This window comes from Zootoca vivipara, chromosome 1, assembly GCF_963506605.1.
Source record: "Zootoca vivipara chromosome 1, rZooViv1.1, whole genome shotgun sequence".
In the NCBI taxonomy this organism is placed as follows: domain Eukaryota; kingdom Metazoa; phylum Chordata; class Lepidosauria; order Squamata; family Lacertidae; genus Zootoca; species Zootoca vivipara.
In genome coordinates, this window is record NC_083276.1 from 18,873,611 (window position 1) to 18,897,646 (window position 24,036).

At 41.4% G+C, this 24,036-nt stretch overlaps 1 protein-coding gene across 1 annotated transcript; it reads right to left on the reverse strand.

The window, feature by feature from the left end:
* Positions 1-1,815: 1,815 nt before the first annotated feature.
* On the reverse strand, positions 1,816-24,028 carry AK7 (adenylate kinase 7). Its single transcript, XM_035106554.2, has 18 exons — positions 23,759-24,028; positions 21,901-22,086; positions 20,775-20,883; positions 19,849-19,943; positions 19,377-19,487; positions 18,591-18,674; positions 16,176-16,264; positions 14,491-14,581; positions 13,087-13,164; positions 12,558-12,707; positions 11,538-11,666; positions 9,291-9,441; positions 8,921-9,049; positions 6,590-6,658; positions 6,155-6,352; positions 4,328-4,548; positions 2,712-2,870; positions 1,816-1,959 (listed from the first exon to the last, which is right to left on the reverse strand). Exons 1-18 carry the CDS (start codon positions 23,861-23,863, stop codon positions 1,921-1,923), a joined length of 2,193 nt encoding a protein of 730 aa, XP_034962445.2. The 5' UTR covers positions 23,864-24,028; the 3' UTR covers positions 1,816-1,920.
* Between the last annotated feature and the right edge of the window lie 8 nt (positions 24,029-24,036).

Consider the following 24,036-nt stretch of genomic DNA (forward strand, 5'->3'; position numbering starts at 1 on the left):
ATTAAGCTACAGTTCCCAGGAGTTCACATTCCCAGGAGACGTGATTTAAATGTACAGTGTGCAAGTGCTATTTTTCTATAAAAAAAGGTACCGGGCGCACCCTGAACACTTCATTCTCTTAGAACAGCAATGGCGCCCAACTGAGAGGTGCTAGAACTGAGTTCCAGTGGGTTCCAGCTGAAAAAAAGCCCCGAGAATGTGGATGGGCATAGTAGCTAGATGTTGGCATCTGTCCGGCTTGAGAGACAATGGTAGAGTGCGCCTTCAACAGTTGGAGAGTTGCAGTACCTGCTGTGCCTATAGAAACTGATTGAGAGAGATGTTTCCTTGCAGTTGGGGCAGGTGAAGCCTCAGTATTTAGAGACAGCATGTCTTCCAACAGTATCTGGAGGACAAGGAAGAGCAGGTGGCCACTGGCATTACTTACGGGTAGGCTTTCCAGAGGCATCTGGCTGGCCACTGTTAGAAATCAGCTGTTGGTGGATCTTTGGAATGATTCAGCTGTTCAGCATGGCTTGGGCAAGCCAGGTTAAGAAATCCCTCAAGCGCCATCTTTTAAAGCGGCTTCCTCTCTCACACCTATCCCTAAGTGTAACCATAGAATATGAAGGAATGGAAGCTCAGTTGTGCTTTGTATGCACAAGGTCCCAGGTTCAGTCTCTGGCATGGGGGGGGGGGGAAGACCCTAGAGATTTCTTGCCAGTCGGTGGATGGCCACTAATAAGGTATTTATGTTCTCTTTATGCTTTCCTGTCATCTAGCTTGATGGGCCAATTGGTCTGACACAGTAAAAGGTAATTTCTGTGTTCCATAAACTAACACATGATGTTGCCATAACAAGTCAAACCACTGGTCCAGAAATGTGAAATCATGAAGAGAAGTGTCATATGGTGTGTATAAAACTGCCTGGAGTTAAGAGGGCTCCAGCCTTTCCAATATCTAGCTCAAATAGAGAATGAAGGGGTAAGCTGTATGCAACCAGATCATACTTAGACTCACTAAAACTGATGACCATTGAAATTAATGGGTCTACTTTTAGTATGACTTGGCCAGATACAACTCTCTGTGGCAATTGTCCAAGATCATAGATGGTTTAAGCATTGAGTTAAGTTCTTCTGACCAGTGAGAAATACTGCTGAATAAAGTCACATAGGATTGTACTGTATTGTAAAAAGAACTCTTAGTACGATATGAAAGGGAATTGCAAAGTCTTCATGCCCACTCCTTTTGGAGCTTAAGTACATGCTACATATAAGCTTGTGCAACCAAACCTTGATTGTTCTTTTCAGGAAAAGGGACTTTCAGATTTAGAGCAAATAAATGGTGTGGAGGGGCCCAGGTGGCGCTGTGGGTTAAACTACAGAGTCTAGGGCTTGCTGATCAGAAGGTCGGCGGTTCGAATCCCTGCAACGGGGTGAGCTCCCGTTGTTCGGTCCCAGCTCCTGCCAACCTAGCAGTTCGAAAGCACATCAAAGTGCAAGTAGATAAATAGGGACCGCTCCAGTGGGAAGGTAAACGGCGTTTCCGTGCACTGCTCTGGTTCTCCAGAAGCAGCTTTGTCATGCTGGCCACATGACCCGGAAGCTGTCTGCGGACAAATGCTGGCTCCCTTGGCCTATAGAGCGAGATGAGCGCCGCAACCCCAGAGTCGGACACGACTGGACCTAATGGTCAGGGGTCCCTTTACCTTTACCTTTAAATGGTGTGGAGACAGTGCTTAACACTTTATTGCATGTGGCTTCTTATGCTATCAGTTGTCAGAGCACTTTTGAGGGTAAGAGGATAATATGAAACAAACCACAAATTACAGGTATCTTGAACAATCATGGAACTTTTTATTCCAGTATTATTTTACAGTGATAAAGGGGATACATAATAATCTGTAACTACACCTGATAGTGCAATGAGGTTGTATACTTCTTAGTCAAATTCAGGATTATTCTTGAAGAGATATTCTGCCTGTTGATTTAAAATTCACACAAAAAAGTTACAAATTTTTCATACTGTAATATAGCTTTGTTTCTGTACATATAGCACTGAATAGTGGCTTATACTAACATCATTGTATTTATTGAAACCCTCCAAAATTGTGTGATTGTTCACCATTTTCCATTCCTGTGCACTGCTTCTTGACCGCTGGACTCATTATTGGTCTCACCCACTCAATCCGCCAGAGTGGGGACCAAAATAATAATAATAATAATAATAATAATAATAATAATAATAAAATAATAATAATATAATAATAATAATATCAGCAAACTACCCCAGGACTACAACATGTTCCTCTCCAGAAGTAGTACCCCTCGCCTAAAACCCATAATTAGAATGATATTGCAACACTATGCAGCCAGTTAGATTTGGCTATGTGACAGCGCTATTGGGGGCAAAGAAAACTGTTTGGAGGGTGAGCCAAAAAGAAGCAACTTGGAATCAACTGTAGCGCACAGTTTGATTTTTCACAGTTGAACAAATGAAGCAAATTTCAAAATCCAAGTATTTGGGCTTCAAATACTTACTGGTGAAACTGTAGGTTGCCCACAGTGACTGATGGAATAAAGGCAGGACAGTACAAAAATCTTTGTTGGGTTTATGACAACAATGTAGCATGCCTAGAATTCACAAGTATGTAATAAAAAATGGGACGTACATTTTTTTACTGTAATTGAAAAAGACAGACAGACAAATACTGGGAAAATGCATTTCCTTACCAGAAAGTCAACAGGGTCATCTGGCCTGACCATGCAGCAGTGATTCAAGCCTTGCATAAGTGTTGGCATGACATGCTTCATTAAGTAGTTTCTCAACGGAATGGACTGAGCTTCCAGAAGCTCTTGTTCTTGCCGCTTCACTTCCTCCAAACGTTTATTCTTAAAAAATGCAGAGATAAATATATATTTAGGTTATGCTTAGACAGAATACAAAACCCAAAACAAATGTAGGTCCAGGAATTTGACTTTATAAAATGCATTCCATTTTGTATTACTGGTTCTTAGTTCTTAAATTCTAAATAGATCTAAATACACATTTCTGAAATTTAACACTGCACATGCCTCAAAGAGAATGTTAACACAATAACAAATGATTGAGGTCTGCTGTGATGTTTTCTACACAAATGCCATTCCATGTGGAAAATTCCATGCCAACTGTAAGCGGATTGTTCCATGTAGCAATCACACATATATGTGGCATTCTGTGTTCTTCGTAAAAACAACAACAGATAAATGTATAATCAATCCTCATGTGTGATGAGATGGGACACACAGTTTGCATGGACTTCTGCATATGAACTTGCTGTGTGTGTAAAATGTTTGGTATGCACAACCATTGAGCTATAGTTCCTTCCCATATTCAACTATTATTTATTAGTAGCTTAATCTAAAATTTTTAAGTACTTGGAAATATATTCCAAGTACTATGGTGTACACCACAGACTGAGGTAAGTAGACACAATATTGAGAACTTTTAAAGCCCGGGGGGCAGGGTTTGAATTTTTTTGCTCCAGAAATGCCACATGAAATTTAGAATTTTATACCCCATTATTCAGCCATTCCCAGTGTGACTTACATATACAGTGGTACCTCGCTAGACGAATGCCTCACAAGATGAATTTTTCGCAAGACGAATGCGTTTTTCGATTTCAATGGAGACTTGCAAGACAAAGTTTCCTATGGTGCGCTTCACAAGACGTTTTTTTTTCATCCCATAGGGTGCCTCGCAAGACGATTTTTTTTATTCGTCTTGCAAGGCACCCTATGGGAAACCGCACTTCAATGCGTTCCTATGGGAGCCACTTCGCAAAACGAATTTTTCGCTATACGAAGCGACTCACGGGACAAATTAGTTTTGCGAGGCACCACTGTAATCAATTGTAACAAAAATAGAAGGGTACATAAGAAGGAATTGGAGACATACCTATGAGAAACAGGGTAGATATGAGGCTGCTATTTAGACCAAACCTATTCATCTCAAAATGAACTTCTGCTCTAACTTTAAATAGGAACAATCAATATAGTTATGCAATCCCGGTGCACCCCATTCATTGTGTTGCCATTGCTGCTCTTGAGTATATTTACTAGATATGCAGAAGAAAACCATCTAAAATCTTTCAGTAATCTATTACTGTTACAGTATCTCTTTGCCTGTAAAGTTACATGAGAAAAGCAGTGGCCAGTGCCTCATGTAAAGAATTCTCTCCCTCTCCTATTTTCTTCCCACCTGCAATGTGTGAATAGCCATTTGTGTGTGCCATGTTATTTTTTGGCAGAGGGTGTGTGTGTGTGAATCTCTCTATGTTAGACTTATCTAGTATCTGGGATTAATTTACCCATTCTTCCCAGTTTGCCAATTTCTGAGCCCTTTCCTCAGCTTCTTTTTGTTCCAAATCAGCCTTTTCTTTAGCTTCTCTTGCAAGGCGTTCTTCAGCTTGTTTTCGCTCAAATTCTTCCAGCTCTTCATCTGTCAAACCATAATTTCGAGGCTCGCCAATAGTTTTGATGATTTCTTTCGCTATAACTCTGTTCTCCAGACCTTCAAACTTTGATACATCTTTCAAGTATGGAGAGAGAAAATGAGGAAACTTATTAGTTACACCACAGACACAAGTTTATTTAGTTAAAATCGTTGTCCTACATTATTATCTTAAATACTGTATGACAGTAATTGGAGTTGTGATGATTCAAAGCTGGGCATTTTTTGGAAAATTGAGGCTGTTTGGAACCCTGAGTAACAGCTAGCACCTTGGGATTTACAGTCCTTATCTTGAGGCGGGTACTGAAGTCCCAGGGACACACTGCATTCTTAAGCCATGAGAGACATCTTGCGGATGAGCCTGTCATAAGGGTCCATCTCCTGATTAGTTTCTGGAAAGTTCCAACAAACCTTGAGATTGGTTGAAGAGCAAAAAGTATTCCAACCTAAACTGAACTATTATTTTCTTATTATCTTGGTGTGTGCACTACCGGTAAAATTATTGACTTATCTGAAAACAAAAAAACCCCTCTGCATTGGGTTAGAGCAGGCATGTCAAACCTGCGGCCCTCCAGATGTTTTGGCCTACAACTCCCATGATCCCTAGCTAGCAGGACCAGTGGTTGGGGAAGATGGGAATTGTAGTCCAAAACATCTGGAGGGCCGCAGGTTTGACATGCCTGGGTTAGAGGATCTTTGAATTGGTCCTCTTTTTACTATCTCAAATAAATATTGCTCCTATAGAATTCAGTGTGAGTTGTCAGAAAATTGCCCTGATTATTAGTTGCAGTACTTTGGCCTCTTGGTTCACTGAAGCTACCTTTTCAGAGATTCCCCCCTCCCTTTATCAGTGAGGGATTTCAGAAGAGAGAGAGAGAGCTATGGTGCCTCTCGTCTCTTGGTAGTTCCTTGAAGCTGGTTTCTCAAAGGTGGACTCCTGTTGCTCCAGTAATCTCAGCAGGTGGTTTAGAGAAGTTTTTGGGGACCTCCCTATCATGACAATCATGATAATAATAATAAAAATAATAGTCGTAAGACCCGAAAGAGAAAGCATGGGTGATTATCATGGCAAAAAACACTGTCTTCATATGGAGCTCACACATTCACCTCATAAGCCCATTCATCAGACAGCACGTTATATAAATCACAGTGCTCCCAAATGGCCTAAAGCTACCTCTAAGTGATTTACTTAGCCAAAAAGTATAGTCTCTTTGCTTCACATTACAGGTGTTTTATGCTTGCCAGACAGACACATCCTGGATTTTGTAGAGGGCCTGATTCAGTTTATTACCTCACAACACAGCTGAGGTTCCAGGCTGACTATAGAGGATGATATATCCTTCCTTTAATTATCTCTTGTAAACTCTCACCTGTCTAGAAAAGTGGTTCAAGAAATGGGGAACAAATAATGATCTTCCACTTGTAACTGGTATTATATAAAAGTCTAATTAAACTGACTATGACACATCTAGTTCTCTGCCCTCTTTCACTGTTAAGTTTGGTCTAAAAAAACCCCTAAAGGCATATAGCATTTTCAAAAATCAACACAAATGCATGGCCTGGCTTAAATTTCTTGGCATCTATGACGGCTGAATGATACTAGACTAATACAAAAGGTTAAATCATTGCATTGGTTATTGTAAGAGGAGGGAGATTAAGAAATTAAATGCACTTTCAACTATACCAATATACTGTGGATGTATTTCTATTTCATCAAAATAGTTGAGAACAGTTTCATCTTCTGTGTTTAACTCCCTGAAAAGATTCAGGGATCTCAAATACCGGTCCTGAGCATAATGAGTTCCAGCGACAACAGATTCAGGGAGATTCATGATTCGATTCTTCAGGAATTCATCCGAAGCATTCAAGGAAATTACATAGTCTGTGGAGGAAAACATATATGAGAATTAATCTTCTGAGAATACCACACAGTTAGTTAAGTTAGGTAGAAAACCTGCAGAAAGGGGGCTGTACTTTCAATCGGTGTCCCTTCTTTTGTTGTTAAAAATGGGATACTTTCAACCACCCTCTTATATAACCAGGACATATTTTGGTTTAAATACTTGGAACTGCCACCATCACATCTAGTTTGGCCTTAAGCAAAACAAAGCAAACTTACCAGAAATTATTATTTTGTCATAGTGATGAATTTTGCCTTTTAGATCATCCTCTTCCTCCTCATCTTCAACTTTTAAAAAAAATGCAATTAAGATGTCATGAATAGAAACTTGCACACTAAAGATTACTAAAAATGTCTAGTATCAGTCAGCAGAAATATGACTCTTCTCTTATGTTCTCTAACCATGCCTCAAACACATCCTACCCTGCAGGCTCATGGCATTTTCACAAACCATGGCATTTCCACAAGTTCGAGATATCTCTCAACCAGTTTGCTACCATGTTTATCTTAAATGAGGTCTGATCTGTTGTGTGTCGAGGCTTACCAGAAATTTACCTGAAATAACTCACAACTGACACCAGAATTATGGTTTGGTTTTTGGCAATTAATTTAGGCCACAACTTTATTTAATTACACCAATTAATCCGAGTGTTGGCTTAGGCTTTTGGTTATCCACTCGTCCTTTCTTAAGAAGGACTATCACCATCTGTCCACTGAGGACAGGACTCAACTCATCTGTCCACTTGGGACAGGACTCAATCACCTGTCCCCTTCGGACAGGACTCACCTCATCTGCCCATTTGGGGCAGGACTCACTTCAGCTGTCACCATGGGACAGGACTCACCACTGTCCGCTTGGACAGTACCCGCTCCGACTTCCTGAAGGGAAGTCAAGTGAACATACCTGGGAGAGGAGGTGGCTGAGCCCAGACATTCCCTCCTCTCTTTGCCCAAGAATGTTCCCCAAGGCTCTTACTCTTATAATTGGGCCCACCATCCCCGCCAATGGCGGGATGGTAAGGACAAGAGCGTAAGCCCCGAGATTCCTTTAACGGAATACTTCTATATGGAGCAAACGGTGGGGGGCGTAGGCATCTGGATGCCACACCCCTCTACCAACCGCTTGACCAACCAAAAGCCTAACCGCCAACCTAACAAGTTGTGACAATTTGCTAACGCAGTAGGCGAAAAACCAAGAGGCAAAGCCAATCAGCCAATTGGAAAAATTCCTACTGGCCCCTGAATACAGGCGGCCCCGAAGGCAATAGCAATGTCGTGCTAACCTGCAAGAAAAAAGGGCGGGTGGGAGGGGATTCAAACGCCAAGGCAAAGTGATTCCAAAATGGAGGGCAAGATCTTTAAAAGGGGGACCCTTCAACCAATTAAAACTTCCATATTTGCATACCCACTCCCCCATTACTCAGCATGGCCTGTGGCCTATACAAGGACCCAAACCCTATATTAAATTTCCTAGCAGCCCTACCACAATCCGCTTTATATTGGATGATATAAAGCGCTTTATGATTTTCCTCATACAAGCAGACACTCAACCACCCAAGATCCTCAGGGAGGCTCTGCAGATTCTCCCAACAAGGGTTTGTGTATATACAGCACAATAGTGCCCTCAATGCATTATAATACATTTTGGGGGTGGGGGTGGGAATCTCTGTCAGAAGGCAAAACAGAACAAGATGAGGGAGATCCATGACTGACTCTCCTGCTTCTTTAAATTTTGGCAAAAAAAATTGTAGGACGTACCATATTTTTCTGTCTATAAGACACTCCCATGTATAAGATGCCCCCTATTTTGGGGACTCAGATTTAAGAATGGGGGGGAGAGATATCCGTGTATAAGACACCCCCTAATTTTTGACATTATTTTTTAGGGGTGAAACCTAGGCTTATACATGGAAGAATACAGTAAGTTGTGAGATGACCGTTTTTGCCAAAATTTAATGAGATGGAAAATGTACTCACAGATCTCTTATTTGTTCTCGCCCTTCCTGCCCCTAGGAATAATCTTTTATTTATTTTTCATAATTTATCTCAGAGCGGGAAACAGCAGCACAGTATAAGAAACAGTCAAAATAATCAATTTAGGAGAGGGGGAACAGCAAAATAGTCTTAAATTGTTTACGCTCCCCACCTCAGAGTTGCACTTTTTGATTATATTTTCAAATATCATGATTTCTAAATCCACTTGCAAGCTACGACACTAGAGAACGGGGAAACAAAGGCGAACAATAAAAGATGTAACATAATTGCAACTCTCCAGTGTTTCCAGTGTTGCCCTTAGTGCAGAATCAGTTGTCTGTCTTGATCTTCTGGATTTTCCTAACCCTCGTATCTCTGATATATGAGCTGCTAGTAACTTAAATCCCTAGTGGTCATCAATGGAGAATAGATATTTCAAGTTATAATCATGAACACACTTGTTTCAGCATAATTCCAGTTATGATAAAAACTACTTTATTGTAAATGTGGCCACCAGCACTTGTTACATAGTGCAATGTACAGTAATGACAAATACAGTAGAGGACTCTTACTTACGATTAAAAAGATCCTTTGCCAAGTCGTAGGTCTTTGGAAACCCATCCAAAACATATCCTTGGTTCTTACAAGGCATAGACATTAGCTTTTCTTTCATGAACCTAACCACATAGCTATCATCCAGACGACCTAGATTTACAGGGAAACATTCATTATTAAATTTGCATAATCTTTTATAATTGGGAAGGTGCGACATCCTGTTTTTTTCTCCCCTCTCCCCGAATTCAGTAACAGGACACTGTATCTCATGCTGAATATTGCACTGGAAATCTCATGGACTAGGTTTAACAAGATTCAGAAGGCACGCATGCATTTCACATAAGCTGCATGCAAATAACTAGACTATCTTTTCATCGCAAACAAGATTCACCTGCATTTTGCTCCATGTTTTCTTTAACTGAATCTAATAACTCCTGGGCTTCTTCTATGTTCTCCCCTTCTTCTTCTGCCTCTTCCTCCTCTTCTTCCTCCTCTTCCACCACTTCAGGCTCTACTATCTCTTTAGGAGCAACAATTTTCTCCTAGGGATGTAATAGGAAAGAAAATGCCAGTCAAATTCTGGACTAATTTTGCCTCAGTTACATGAAAATTACAGCAACTAAGCTGAGCCACTCTGAATGGAACCGCAAACCTGCCAAAGTTATTCTAAAGCAACTTCAGCTTCGATTTCTCTTTCCTCCTATCCCATTGCACGACATTGGTTTTTTAGCTTATGGTTTCTATACCCTGTTATGTATTTGAGTTAATGAATTAATCTAAGTACTTATTGTAAACAAAAATAGGAATGGGCAAATCTGTCAATGCTAGTTTCTCTCAGTTTCTCATTGTTCTGGCCTTAACTCAGTTCTTAGGTTGTTGTTTTTTTGTTAGAACAACTCGGCAAAATAAAATTCCAGTTTATTGTTGGACAACACTGTTTTCACACATACATCAAACAGGCAAAAAAATAAAATATATATTTTTTATTGCAGCTTTGTAGACAGAAGAACAAAAAAAAGAGAAAGAAATGAAAGAAAAGCCCTTTTATCTTTGACCTTGCCATCTCATACAAACCCACTAGTTATGGTACAGCTGAAGTAGATACACAGAAAAGAAAGAGAAAGAGTTACTGGAATGCTCAGAATAAAGACTGGACTTCTTTGCACTTTCTATTTTTCATTTTTACAAGGTTGTGTTCCCCCCCCTCTCCTTTTGAGATAAATGTTTTTGACATGGTCACACCACAAGTCAAGAAATATTTCAATTTTTGCTTTTTGCTTTTTTGTTTTGTTTTTGAGGAACAGAGGGAGAGAAAGAGATTTTTTTTAAAAAAAACCCACCACACTTCAAAGCTTCATTATGGAGATCGTAATAAAATTGGTTGGCCTCGTCACAATATATACAAAAATAAAAAACTGCAAATTAAAAATACAAATTATCTTTTAAAGTTACTTTTAAGAATGCAAGCTGGGCCTTGAAGTTTTTCATGGGGGAGGAAAAGAGGCACAGTGGGGGGCAGGACCTTAACTTCTCTGCGCCCCCACCCCATCCCCAAGTGGCATAATGGGTAAAGAAGGTGGAGACCTTTCCCCACTTTCATTCCACTCAGAATTGGGAGAAGGGTTGCCCCCCGCTCTACTTGATAACAAGTGACCACAGCAAAAAGGGGGAGGGGGGAGGAAGAGGAGGGAGACATTTGGCAACAGGAGCTTCAAAGGTGAACTGGTCATGCTGGCCTTAAAAAAAATCCTTCTAAGTTTTTTGAAAAATGTGTTTTTAAAAAATTGTCTCCTAATCGTCTTCATCGGTTTTCTGCTTTTTGGGATCGCCGTCATCATCCTCAGCTGCCTGTTTCGCTGTGGGTCCCTCAGCCTCATCGTCCTCATTGCCATCTTCTTCTTCACCTTCTTCTTCATCCTCGCCAACTTCTTCTTCCTCATCTACCTCACTGTTTGCTTTCTGCTAGCTACATCTGTAATCAGTACAGTTGTTTTTAAACTAGGCTTTCACTCCTTGGGGTGGGGTCACTGCAAGTGGGTCCACAACGTCCCAAACTTTTTTTCTTTGATTTGTGCTAGGGGGCAAGGCAGAAAGGAGGAGTTTCCCAGTTCAATAACAGCACCATCATCCATATATTATACTCAAAAGCACATCTCACTAAATTCAACTACTCTCAGGTAAGTGTGCAAAGGGTTTAAGCCTAAGTTGGAAATTGATGACAGAATCAAGTCAAAATGAAGCCTGTTTCAGCACAACTAAGTTAACTTTTGGTGGACCAGGTTCATAATTGTCTATAAGGTATCTGAAATTGGATCAATATATTATCTTAAATCTACGATCCTTGTATTGATAAGGCTAAGAGCGGCACTATAGTGAAGTTCATTATTTGACAATAGGTCTGTAAATATTCTAATATTTCTACTGAAATAGTGCAGCAGAATACCATGAGTCGTTTGCTGGAGGAATAGATTATAGCAAGCATCAGAACGAGAAAGATAAAATGCACAGTCTGGAGCTATATAATGAACCGTAAACAACTTATTTTTAACTGCATCCAATGGTAATTATGTCTCCTGCCCACATTTTCCTAACAACTTTTCAGTTTATTTCCAAAACAATGAAACAGTGACCTGCTTACCAAATTTTCTATGGCTTTAGCAATTACGTCCTTTATTTTAATATGGTGCACCTTGTAATGTTTACACAGTTCTTCTGCAATGGAAGTTTTTCCTACCCCAGGAGGGCCAAGAATACAAATCTTGACGGGCTGAAAGACATGGAAATGTGTTTATTAAAATAGCTAGTCTTTGCATCCTGTGGCCAGAAGTAAAACGAATGGCAAAGGGTACAACCCTATACTCAAATATGGCCAGCTGGTGAAACGGAATATATAGTGCCACCACAACAAATATGCCAGTGGAACTGTTAATGGAAAACAATGCTGGTGTCACAAGCAGAGATATGGCAGTGGAATGGTTAAAGCGCAGGGAAAGAGGACACTAAATTGTACCTTATTCTCCTAGACTACAACCACCCTCCCTTCCATCAACAGCACTACATTAGCCTAAGACCTGGCACAAAGTATCTCTCCGCCCCCCCTCCCGATTTTAATGAAAGGAAATAGCCACTCTGCTCAGTAAGCCCTACTGAGTCCAATGAAACTTACTCCCTGCTAGCAACATCTTACAATATATAAATAAATATTAAAGGTAAAGGTAAAGGAACCCTGGATGGTTAAGTCCAGTAGAATTTGACTAGGGTAGGGGTGTGGCACTCATATCCGCTTTCAGGCCAAGGAAGCCAGTATTTGTCCACAGATGGCTTTTCTGGGTCATGACGATTGCCAGAGTGCACAGAAACGTTTAACTTCCCGCCACAGTAGTACCTATTTATCCACTCAAGCTGGCATGCTTTCAAACTGCTAGGTTGGCAGGAACTGGGACAAAGCAACGGGGAGCTCACCCCGTCACACAGATTCAAGCTGCCAACCTAACAACTGGCAAGCCCAAGAGGCTTGGTGGCTTAGACCGCAGTGCCACCCACGTCCCTCTAAAAAATAAATACTATGGTTTCCTGGGAAAGTTCACGTTTCCACTTGTAAAAGCATATATTGCACCACCTATGGATTATAAAATAACATAAAACATTATGTATTTACCAGTAAGCCTCGACTTTGCTTGTATTCCTTCACTACTTGATCAATATGCTCCACTATTCCTGCTTGAGCAACCCACTTAATGTTGAAATTCTCCTTCAAATATACAGCTTCCATTCGCAAGTTCACAAGTAATTCATCCAACTGTTCTTGCTAAAGGAAGTGCAATAATTTATTATAATGATGCACTCATCATTAGTATTTACAAATGACTTTTCAACAGAGCATTGATGAAAACAATATAAAGTGTAACACCACAATTGTAAAACTAATTAAAAATAGTAAAATATACATTAAGAGAAATGGAAAATCTCAGTTTTGAACTGCTTGGCAGAATACTTATTTATGAGTATAAAACTAGCAGTTGTTGTGACTCCCAATCCTGACCCAGTCCTGTAAACCCCTCCCCGTAAAAAAGAAAAGCAGTACAAGGCAGTCACCACAAAAGTCATATCAGGGTTCTTTAATCCATTAGCATTAAAGGATGCTGTTATCTTCTCTGGCAGAAAATATTGGAAGAATAAACAAATACCATTAAATCTTTGTTTAGGAAAGCATTTTCTCTTGGAACCTTCTGTGTTTTTCCTGGGCCAACATTTCTGCTGATGCACTGTTAAAGAAAAATACTGGGTAAGTTTTAAACACAGCAGTAATAAATATCACACATACAGGAATAAGAATAAAAATAGCTTATTAATTGTTTTAAGCCATAAGGCCATAACAATAACAACCAATTATCGAGTAGTCAGGTGCCAACAAAAAAAGCACAGTACACCAAAAATTAATATTTGTTCAGAACTTATCCTGCAACACCGCATCGTATTCCTTTGCACAAAATTGCTGCAAATTTTGGAAGCTGTCATAGTAGACTGAGCCACCTGCTTTGCAGTTAACATATTTTTCCTATTCAGCAATGCTGCAATGGTGTAGCCCTGAGGGGGCAAGAGGATCCATTGTAGTTCCTTTTCTGTAGGTGGAGAAAGAGGTCCACATTAAGCAGAAATCTAACTTTGAATGCATCTTATGAGAGGCTGCAGAACGGTTTGTAGGTGGTTCTTCTCTAACACCAGGGCTTCAAGGTCATCAATGGAAGGTACAACTGTTAATAATAATAATAATAATAATAATAATAATAATAATAATAGTAATAATAATATAAACAAACCATAGAAAGAGGAAAAATGCAGACACTCCTTTCACTCTGCTGCATGAAACTGCCACAGGAAAACACTGTTCACCCACCTTCAGTTTTCCTTTCCCCTCCCTTTCAGATTGCTCTCCATGTCAACTTTGTATTACAAAGGCCAATACGAAACATTTTTAGAATAATCTCCAACAGCCCTTCTCTGACAGTTTTGTATAAGGGGTATTCACTGCCCACAAATATTGACCTGCAAATAATGATTTTTCATATAAAACTGCTTTTAGGAATTATTTCAACATAGCTTGGGAAGCTTGGTGCTCATTGCAGACCGTTAAGTTAATCGAGTAATTCATACCATAATGAAGGTGTTACACATATTCTAGTGATCAGTGTTTATCCCCAGGAATTCAGGGCTCTGCTGAATTTTGTTATGCATCCACAGCAGATTAGCCTTAATGGGGCTGGATGTGACCCACCACTCAATCCTATGCACACAGACTGATCAAGGACTAGGGCTGTATTTGTTAAATATGTCGCAGCCCTAGGTTAAGGAGACAATTAGGCAGTGTAGATGTGAGTACTGTTCTTCCTTCGATACATATTATATGGCACAAACTGGCAAGCAGTTGTTCCTGGATGGTTGGTCATAAGGGCATGTGGCTTTCAGTCTGGAAAAGGTTTCCTGCCTCTGATTTAGGACTGCAGTCCTCAATATCTGTTCCAGAGGTTCTAAGTCTTTAAGAAAGTATAATAGAGAGACACATGACAGTCAAAAGTCTTAAACTGCTTTACCTTCACTATTTCACTAAATGTTTGTATGGATTCGTCCACTGCAATAAGGTAATGAGTTCTTGGCCTATGATCTGCTATATTCTGTAACACTCTGCAGGGGAGGAATCAAAATATACAGTTGTCAGTCACTTCACTCACTCTTTAACATTAATATACAGTGGGACCTCGACTTACGAGCTCCTCAACATCCGATGTTTTTGACTTATGAGTGGAAAAAGTGGTCGCGCACTTACAATTTTCTCGACATCCGAACAGAAAACCTGTTCACGGCTAGATGCGGTTTCCTCGACTTATGAGTTTTTAGATGCGGTTTCCTCGTCTTACGATTTTTCCCCATTTCCAATGCATTCCTATGGTAAACCTATGGGAAACTCGACTTACGAAGTTTTTGACCTACGAGTGTGCATTCGGAATGGATTAAATTCATAAGTCAAGGTCCCACTGTAGAATAAATACACAGAATACAAGTACTATAATTCTTCAAACTCGGGAAGACAAGTTTAGATGATGCCTCCTTCCTTCTGCAGCTCCCTAAAAATCTGCTCTAGAGGGTTAGCATGGGAGGGGGCTACAGGAGAAAAAAGTTGGCAAAAGTTGCCTTTCCCTTAAATTTCTGGAAGCCTCCCCTGGACCTAAGTCCATTCTGTGAACGGAATGACTCCTGCAATTTGCAGAAGGGCATTTTGGATCCAACCCAGTCAGTCTAAACTAGCTGGTATTAAATGAAGATGTCCCTCACATGTCACGGCTGAGACATACCCATGCAACTGGAATATCAGGATGGCTCAACCCTTTCAAATGGAAGTTTTGCCGAGGATCTGGTTGGACTCTGCCGCAAGGGATTTGGAAGGAGCACAAATGTACAAAGGTACTCCCCCAAGCCCTCCTTAAAATGTAAGGCAGGAGACTTAAAATACAAATTATGTTGAAGGAACACAAATCAGTGGGTGTAGTTGTAGTCAGATAGCAGCTGGAGGCGGGGTATTGTATTGTTTTTATTATGTATTCCGTGTTTCTATCTTGTATTTTTATGCTGTGAACCACCCCAAGATCTTCAGATGAAGGGTGGTATGCAAATTTAATAAATGACAATAATGGCTTCTATCTCATTTTTAAGAAATTTCTCTTGCTCCATAGTGACTAACTGCAACTACCGTATTATACGTGTATGGAAGAGCCATAGTTCAATGGTGTACATGTTTTTTCATGCAAAAGGTCCCCAATTCAACACCTATTTTCTCCAGGTATGGCTGGGAAAAACTCCTGGAAAGTTATTGCCAGTCAGTGTTGACAATATTGAATAGAGGGGCCAAGGGACTGTTTAGATATATGGAAGCTTCCATGAACTTATTATTAAAAACATTAAATGAGAAAGGTAATAATACAATTTATGCAAGTTTGCCTATTGCTAAGGAAAATGAAGTCTTAGTTTATTTTACAATATTAAGCATGATTCCTTTTTAGGATGTCTCTAAAAATGAAATTAATATTTAAAAGTCATCCTTCTTGGAAACCTGAACAGACAGGCATACGTTTGGGTAACACTGATTTTCATTAAGGAAGAAGATGGAAGCTGAGATTCCTGCATTGCAGGGGGTTGGACCAGAGGACCCTTGTGTCCCTTCCCACTCTACGATACTATGATTCTAACCCTGAAGTGAAGCATGGCTAAGAAGTATACGTACGCTGCTAAGTCAACAATGTGAATGGTTGGAATAGCATTTCGTCCATCACCAAAAATTGGTATTGCTGGAGTCTCACCAAGCCAAGATAACTGAAAAAATAATTGCAGAGTATCACAAGTTGGTAACTTTAGTATTTATTATTATTATTTATTATTTATATCCCGCCCATCTGGCTGGGTTTCCCCCACCACTCTGGGCGGCTTCCAACAAAGATTAAAATACATTAAAATATCACAGATTAAAAACTTCCCTAAATAGGGCTGCCTTTAGGTGTTTTATAAATGTCAGGTAGTTGTTTATCTCCTTGACCTCCAATGGGAGGGCGTTCCACAGGGCGGGCGCCACTACCGAAAAGGCCCTCTGCCTGGTTCCCTGTAGCTTTGCTTCTCGCAGTGAGGGAACCGCCAGAAGGCCCTCGGCGCTGGATCTCAGTGTCTGGGCTAAACGATGGGGGTGGAGACACTCCTTCAGGTATACAGGACCGAGGCCGTTTAGGGCTTTAAAGGTCAGCACCAACACTTTGAATTGTGCTCGGAAATGTACTGGGAGCCAATGTAGGTCTCTTAGGACCGGTGTTATGTGGTCTCGGCGGCCACTCCCAGTCACCAGTCTAGCTGCCGCATTCTGGATTAATTGCAGTTTCCGGGTATATGCGAATGAGGAATCACTCGCTCCAGTTGCTACCTCATCAGCTAGAGGAGTCAAATTAACAACATGTTTTATAGGATCTGAGTTCTACAGCTTTGCAAGTTTTAATATACTTGCAAAAGAAAATGCAAATGAAGGTGAAAGAGTTCAACTTGATGCCTAATGACAAAGCACATGCTCCAGTGACCTGTCACCATTGATGCATCTTCACCAACACAACAGGCCACACATTTCACTGCATTTTTAGGATGCAGAACACATATATGCTAATTAACACTGAACAAATTATTTTGCAAATCTCCTTAAGCCCAGTTTGAGGGGGCCCTGAAGGACCTCTTCCTCAGTTGCTAAGCTCTGCTAAGTAGCAGTAGTCCAATTATTTGAGTCTAGCTGCCATTATAATTCCCCCAGTGCCTCTGGTGGTGTAGTGTCACTTAAGGGCACTATAGAAAATTACAATGGCAGCTAGACTCAGGTACCCAGTAGTGCTTGAAGCCAGAATATTTTAAAGGAGGGAATCAGTAATGGCTCCTGCTGGGGCCCTGGCCTTGTTTAGGGCTACTCATTGCTCCTTCATTCCGATGCTGTTTATAGTGTTTTTCCACACCTGCCATATTTTATATTTTACAGGAGGCAGATTTAGGCCATGCCACACTTGGTCACAGAAAGTCAACTTGTGAGACATGGGTACAAGTTCTGCCTCTACCATGGAGTTATTGTGTGGCACAGGGCAAGTCTCCCAAGTGCTCCATTGCAGTCCTCCTTCATAAACTAGGAATAGCAGCACACCCTCAATATTTCAAAGAAGAAAATAGGACACTCTTGGGGCACTCTTAACACCCAAATATCTGAGAATGGCAATTCCAATAACTCAGATTAAAGACGTTCTTAGAAGGCGTAACTCAAAAGTCCCCTTGGAAGACAAAATAGGGACTATTCCTGTATAAGAAGAATTGGAACATACATAATAGTGGTGGTCTACATAAGATTTGCTGACAGAGGAACACAGTAAGAATTGCAAATTAAAAATGCTCAATAAGAATAGCATAGATTCCATACAGCAACTCACTTAAATTTCCCAGCTCGAACACAGTGCTTGCCACAACATTCTCCTCTCCCTCTTATCTCTTCCCATATTTCCATGTCTACCTTTATTTCTTCCTGGGCTGGCTGTGCCTTCTTTAGTGACTGATAAGCTGGAGAACAGCCTTAATGTACCCAGTAGCAGCAACAGGAAAAGCTGATATCTACAACTCAACCATTTCAGTTCTTATGCTGTTCCTCCATCTGTTACACAGAGGGGAGAACACTGTGGGTGCATACACACCATACATTTAAAGCACATTCCCTCACCCCAGCATCCTGGGAACTGTGGTTTGTTATGAGTGCTGGGAACTGTAGCTCTGTGAGGGGCAAACCACAGTTCCTAGTTCCTTTTCTTTCTTCCAGATGCAATATGGTCAACACTGGTGTCCAGGCAGCTGGAAATCTGCACCCTGCTATATTTTAAGGAATTCTAATATCAGTGCATGGTTTTCTGAACCAGAAGCAAATCCTCTGCTAAACCTGTAAAGACCTAATGCCATTTCATTTTACTGCATAAGAACAATTTTGCTGGATCAAATCAAACATCCATCTAGTCTAGCATCTAATTCCAATAGAGGACATCTTTCCGCATGCTCACAGATTTAAGAATGTATTAAATCCACTTTTTGACAAGTCCTGCAATATTAACTCTCATCATATATTACCTTGAAATATATCTACCTTAAAGAAGTAGTGTAAAAGTTTTTCTTCAGCTCCATACTGAACACCGGAAGCAACAACATACGTATTAAATTTGCTTTTTGCCTGTTGGTAAGAATAAAAGTTATTGTTTTTTAAAAAATGAAAAACATTTTACAAACCTAAGTTAAGGGAAGTTATTGACTTTCTTATTTATTTAAACCATTTATACCCAGCCCTTCCACAACAAGTTCAAGATGACAAATAGCATAAGTCAGGAGTAAACTCTACACAAATCTGGAATGGAGTCACTAAGGTGATTGGAAGGCATCTTGTACGCCTCCTTCCAGCAACTCCTGCAACCAAGCTGGTGTCAAAATATTGCTCTGCTTTCCTTTGGTCCACATCAGTAAGGCTGAGAGTGGGGGACCTTGACATCTGGACAGCCCAGGATCTCCACACACGGCTTGCGCCCCAGGAAGGTAACTTCAGTGCTAACACAGCAGTTTCACTTCATCCCTGGGGCATACTCCATTGTCTCTCAAGGCAGACAGATGCCAACAAACCTAGGTTACAACTGCTCGGCCACCATGCAATAGTCCACTGTTAACACTGCAGGTCATAGGATTAGGTGCCAAGGATTAGGTGTTTTGCCTCCTTTCCTTATGCAGAGATGGAGATAATTCGGATTGTGGTGTTCAGAAACTGGCTGGTGCCCCCTCCAAGTCTCATAATCCATCATAAAATTTATATAATTTTGTAGCGTAGATACACTCTCCATCTTTCTTTCTAGAAACCATATAGAATTTATTTTCCATTAACACTTACAATTTTGCCAAGTTTGGTAATAGTTTTTTCAGCATTAGTGTGTTCTATAAAATTAGGATGGGGTTTTCTTCGACGATAGTCTTCTTCAGTGAAAGGTATTTCTGGATCTTCCTGGGTGGAGAGGAGTAGACACCAGAAATAAAAAGATTTCTAAAACTCTATCCTTTGATATCATTCAATTTTTATTTTGACAAAGCAAAATGATTTTTTAAAGTAAATAATTGCATTCCTAATATTAGTTAATTGAACAGTCATTGTATGGAATAGTAAGAATTAATCCCTGCTTCTTGTGCTAGAAACTATAAAAAAATGGAAATGCAGTTCAAATGGAACTGTGCTAGGCAAGTTTGAGAAATGAGCCTGCACCATACATTCTGTCAGTAAAATTTATGGAAGGCAAATAATTCAAGTGCAGGTTTACCTGCTGAGGTCAATAAATGTCAGAGGTTCCTTGACTTTTTCTACCACTCACCGGATCAAGAGGTTTGCTTCTTGCCCAGGTCATTATTGTTGAAAGCAGAATGAACACTTTCTGCTTCTCAAACTTTGATGATTCCGCTTGTATTGCTGTGTAATTACATTATAGTGTATATGTTACTTAATGTTTTTTTTAATCCTCTTACATTTTATGACAATGTTCTGCAGGCAAAATGTTTTCTTCCCCCAAATTAGGGTCAATGCTGTTGCATGCACATATCAAGACTTCTCACTTTCACCCCTGACAGCAATCCATTGTTATGCATCCAAAGATATTTCAGAAGCTATCTGAAGTTGGGGAAATGGCTTCACGGATGGTGCAAGGCTGCCTGTGAGTGGAGGAGGCTCAGAATGGGAGGTCTTACACACAATTTTGATCCAGCTTGATGGTTCAGCATGTGGATCACTATCTAAATGAATGGTTTTCAGAAAGTCTGAGATTGGTCCACACACAGCCATTTCCCATCCAATGGGAATTGCCCATGTTTACCAGGGCTCTACACCTTGGTTGATGGGATATACACAGTATATCCCAGGCAGAGTCTTTTGGATTAGGCCACAGAGATGGGCATAAACTGCATCAGAAATAGGCAAATCATCTAATTTCAAATTCAGATATTGTGCACCTGTTCAACTTGACCACACCATTTAAACCAGCACAGTCATTTGGGTGAACAGCCACCCAACATGCATGATTAAATTTGTATGTGTGAGCTAAGTCAAACTATGCTCTTCTAACAAGAGGATAAGAAACTGAGATTCCCCCAATACCACCTGGTAAGTCCAAGGCTGAGGGATTTAAACTCAGGTAGTGCCAATTTGAAGACTCAGTCTGCTGAAGCACACTAGATCTACTGCTTCACTTCCCAAAGCTGATAAATGTGCCATACCCATTTCAGATAAAGAACAAATTGTACTAACCAGTAGCTGCCCAGGTTGCTTCCTCAATCTGTTTTACATCTTCAGTGATGTTATAAATAATAATGTCACACTCTAACAGGCGAGCTAGCAGCTCTTCTCGATCAGATGTCTAAAAACAAACAAAAGCTATAAGAAGGAATTATTGTATTTCCCTCTATTTAGTAATAACTTTTATCAATCAATCCTTCATTTTTAAAGAAGAAAATCCTCTATTTTTTATCCTCTAACAATTTTAAAAGAGTGAAAGTTGGGGTTGGGGTGATGAGGATTTTTGTTTATTTGATTTATTAAAAAGGTAAAGGTAAAGGACCCCTGACCTGGACAGTTAAATCCAGTCAAAGGCAACTATGGGGTGCAGCGCTCGTTTTGCTTCAAGCCAAGGGAGCTGGCATTTGTCCACAGACTAAATCGCTTCTGGCACAACGGAACATGATGGAAACCAGAGCGCACGGAAACGCTGTTTACCTTCCCGCTGCAGCGGTACCTATTTATCTACTTGTACTGGCATGCTTTCGAACTGCTAGGTTGGTTTAGAACTACCTTTCACTCCAGGAGGATCCTGAAGGGACCTTACAGTATAATTAGATACGGCCTGCTTTTACTCCCTCCAGTATATATATTCCGTCAAAAATTCAATTTCTTATTACATCATTGTGGCTTTTATCCCCATTGCCATTTCATCCCATCTAACTTCCCTGACTGCTGGCACTTGGATATTGCACTGACTGGGTAAACTTAAGCAGTGAATAAAGGAGAGAGATAAGCAGGGTTAAGCAATAGATATAGCTGAAGGTGGCTGAGGGCTCTTCTTTTACAGTGTGAGAGATTGTAATTCACTCTAGTGATCTGACTGCTGTCTTAACCATGTTTGGAATTCTCAAAAGGTAGACTCAGGCTGTTCTCACATGGCAAATGTCAAAGCCAGGCTCTCAGTCATGATGACTGCCTTAAGTCTCATTGCTTAGCCCTAACAAACTTTAGCTAGACCTGTAGCTTTTATGTTTTACAGAATTATAGTTATCAAATGTTTACATAGCTATACAATATACTACCTTCTTTTGATTTATTGATTTCAATTCCTACCTATATCCCCAATTTTAGTAAATTAAAGAAGTGTAATACTCACTCCATATGCTTCCACAGCAAAATCTGGTTTTGTACTAGTCTCCTGTGAAAGAGTTCCCACTACTTGGTATATTCCTTCCTTTGGTTTCGGAGGTAAAAGTTCAGCAGCTGATCTACCTTCATCTTCCTCTTCCTCTTCCTCTGGTACTTCTTCCAGAGAGGCTCCAACAGTACAGCTCGCTAGATACTTGAAGTATACAAGAAATGACCAGTGAGATAGTGTGAGAGAATTCCATTCATAGTGATTTGGTAATCAGTTTCCTGTTTCATAATTGTTCTCATTTGGACATGGCTGTGAGGGCAAAATTAGGGAAGGGAGAAGAATCATGAAAGTTGCCAGAAGCTCTGTAGAAGAATGAAGGCTGGGATAGAAATGTAATAAATGTATATATTTTAAATAATCTTTAAAGTCACTCTGAGGATAGACATTTTGAAACTTCAACATGTGCAGCTGGACAATACTTTCATTAACAGGACTAAAAGGTAAAAGGTAAAGGTAAAGGACTCCTGGACGGTTAAAGGTAAAAGGGTAAAGGGACCCCTGACCATTAGGTCCAGTCGTGACCGACTCTGGGGTTGCGCGCTCATCTCGCATTATTGGCCGAGAGAGCCGGCGTATAGCTTCCAGGTCATGTGGCCAGCATGACAAAGCCACTTCTGGCGAACCAGAGCAGCACACGGAAACGCTGTTTACCTTCCCTCTGTAGCGGTCCCTATTTATCTACTTGCATTTTGACGTGCTTTCGAACTGCTAGGTTGGCAGGAGCTGGGACCAAGCAACGGGAACTCACCCCGTCACAGGGATTCGAACCGCCGACCTTCTGATCAGCAAGCCCTAGGCTCAGTGGTTTAACCCACAGCGCCACCTGGGTCCCGGACGGCGTATAGCTTCCAGGTCATGTGGCCAGCATGACAAAGCCAATAATTGTGCGGATTCAAACCGCCAACCTTCTGGATCGGCAAGCCCAAGAGGCTCAGTGGTTTAGACCACAGCACCACCCACATCTACAAAACAGCACACACGGTTTCATGTTCTTCAGCTGTGGGCTATGGGATCTGCCCACCCTCTTTCTTTTACGAACCAACGTGTTTCACGTGTGTTGCGTTTTATTTTAAACGACCAGGCATACACCTCACGTTCACTTTTTCTTACCTCCCCAAAAGCAGTTGGAAAACACACACAGGTTCTTTTTGTGTGTGTGGAGGGGAGGAAGTATTAAAAGATAAAAAATGGTTTCTTCACACATTAGATCAGCCTTTCTCAACCTTGCCCCCCCCCCCCAGTGTAGTTGGGAGTACAATCCCCAATGCCTCTGAATGAATACCAGCTGTTGGAAACCACAGGTGGCGAGAGCACTCCTGCTTGCATCTGGTTTGAGTGCCAACTTGGCCCCACAACCATGGGTGCCCTGGGGGCTGTGGGTGCATGCAGTGTGCAAGCACCGAAATGTGTGGGTGCCTGGCCCCGGGGAATTTTGTGGGTGCTCTAGCACCCAGGGCCCCAGGGAGTTGGCACCTATGTTGGCCACTACGAGAACAGGATTGACCAGGTGGGCCACTGGCAGGGCCGGCCCCAAGACATTTTGACACCTGAGGCAAACCACAAAAGGGTGCCCTTCCAGGGAAGAAGGGGGTGAGTGAAGATATATATGAAGGAAGGGGGTGGGGAATAAAGAGCTACATCAGGAACTGCCGAGAACCTGCTACCCCTGGGGGTCCTGCACGCCCGAAGCGGTTGCCTCAGCTTGCCTCCTGGAGGGGGAGGCGGCCCTGTCTACCGGGGTGATCCCCTCACCGCCTTCGCTCCTCCTGTGCGCCAACCCACGGACGCTCCGCGACTATCCGCCTCCGGCCCTCACCCTCCCAATGTTCCTGCCGCCGTAGGTGTCCAAGTGGTTCAGGAAGATCCTCTGGCTCCGAATAATCTCCTCCGCCTCCGCCACTGCCTCCTCTTCCTCCGACATGGCTGCGGTTGAGAGGGAAGCACAGGGGTTGCTAGGCAACCCGGGCGCGCGCGCCGGGAAAGGGATGAAGAGGCGGGGCCTTGAGGAGAAAACAGAACGCAGAACACGAGACGGACAGGAGAGTGGGAAGCTCGGGGCGGGGCGGGAGAAAACTGGGCGTGGCTTCCTCCTCG

Coding starts and splice junctions, on each gene's coding strand:
- AK7 (XM_035106554.2), bottom strand. CDS start 23,863: ATGTCGGAGGAAGAGGAGGCAGTGGCGGAGGCGGAGGAGATTATTCGG. Junction 13,165..14,490: donor CATTTAGTGAAATAGTGAAG/GTAAAGCAGTTT, acceptor TTTCTTTAACAG/TGCATCAGCAGAAATGTTGG. Junction 1,960..2,711: donor ATGACCCTGTTGACTTTCTG/GTAAGGAAATGC, acceptor TTAAATCAACAG/GCAGAATATCTCTTCAAGAA.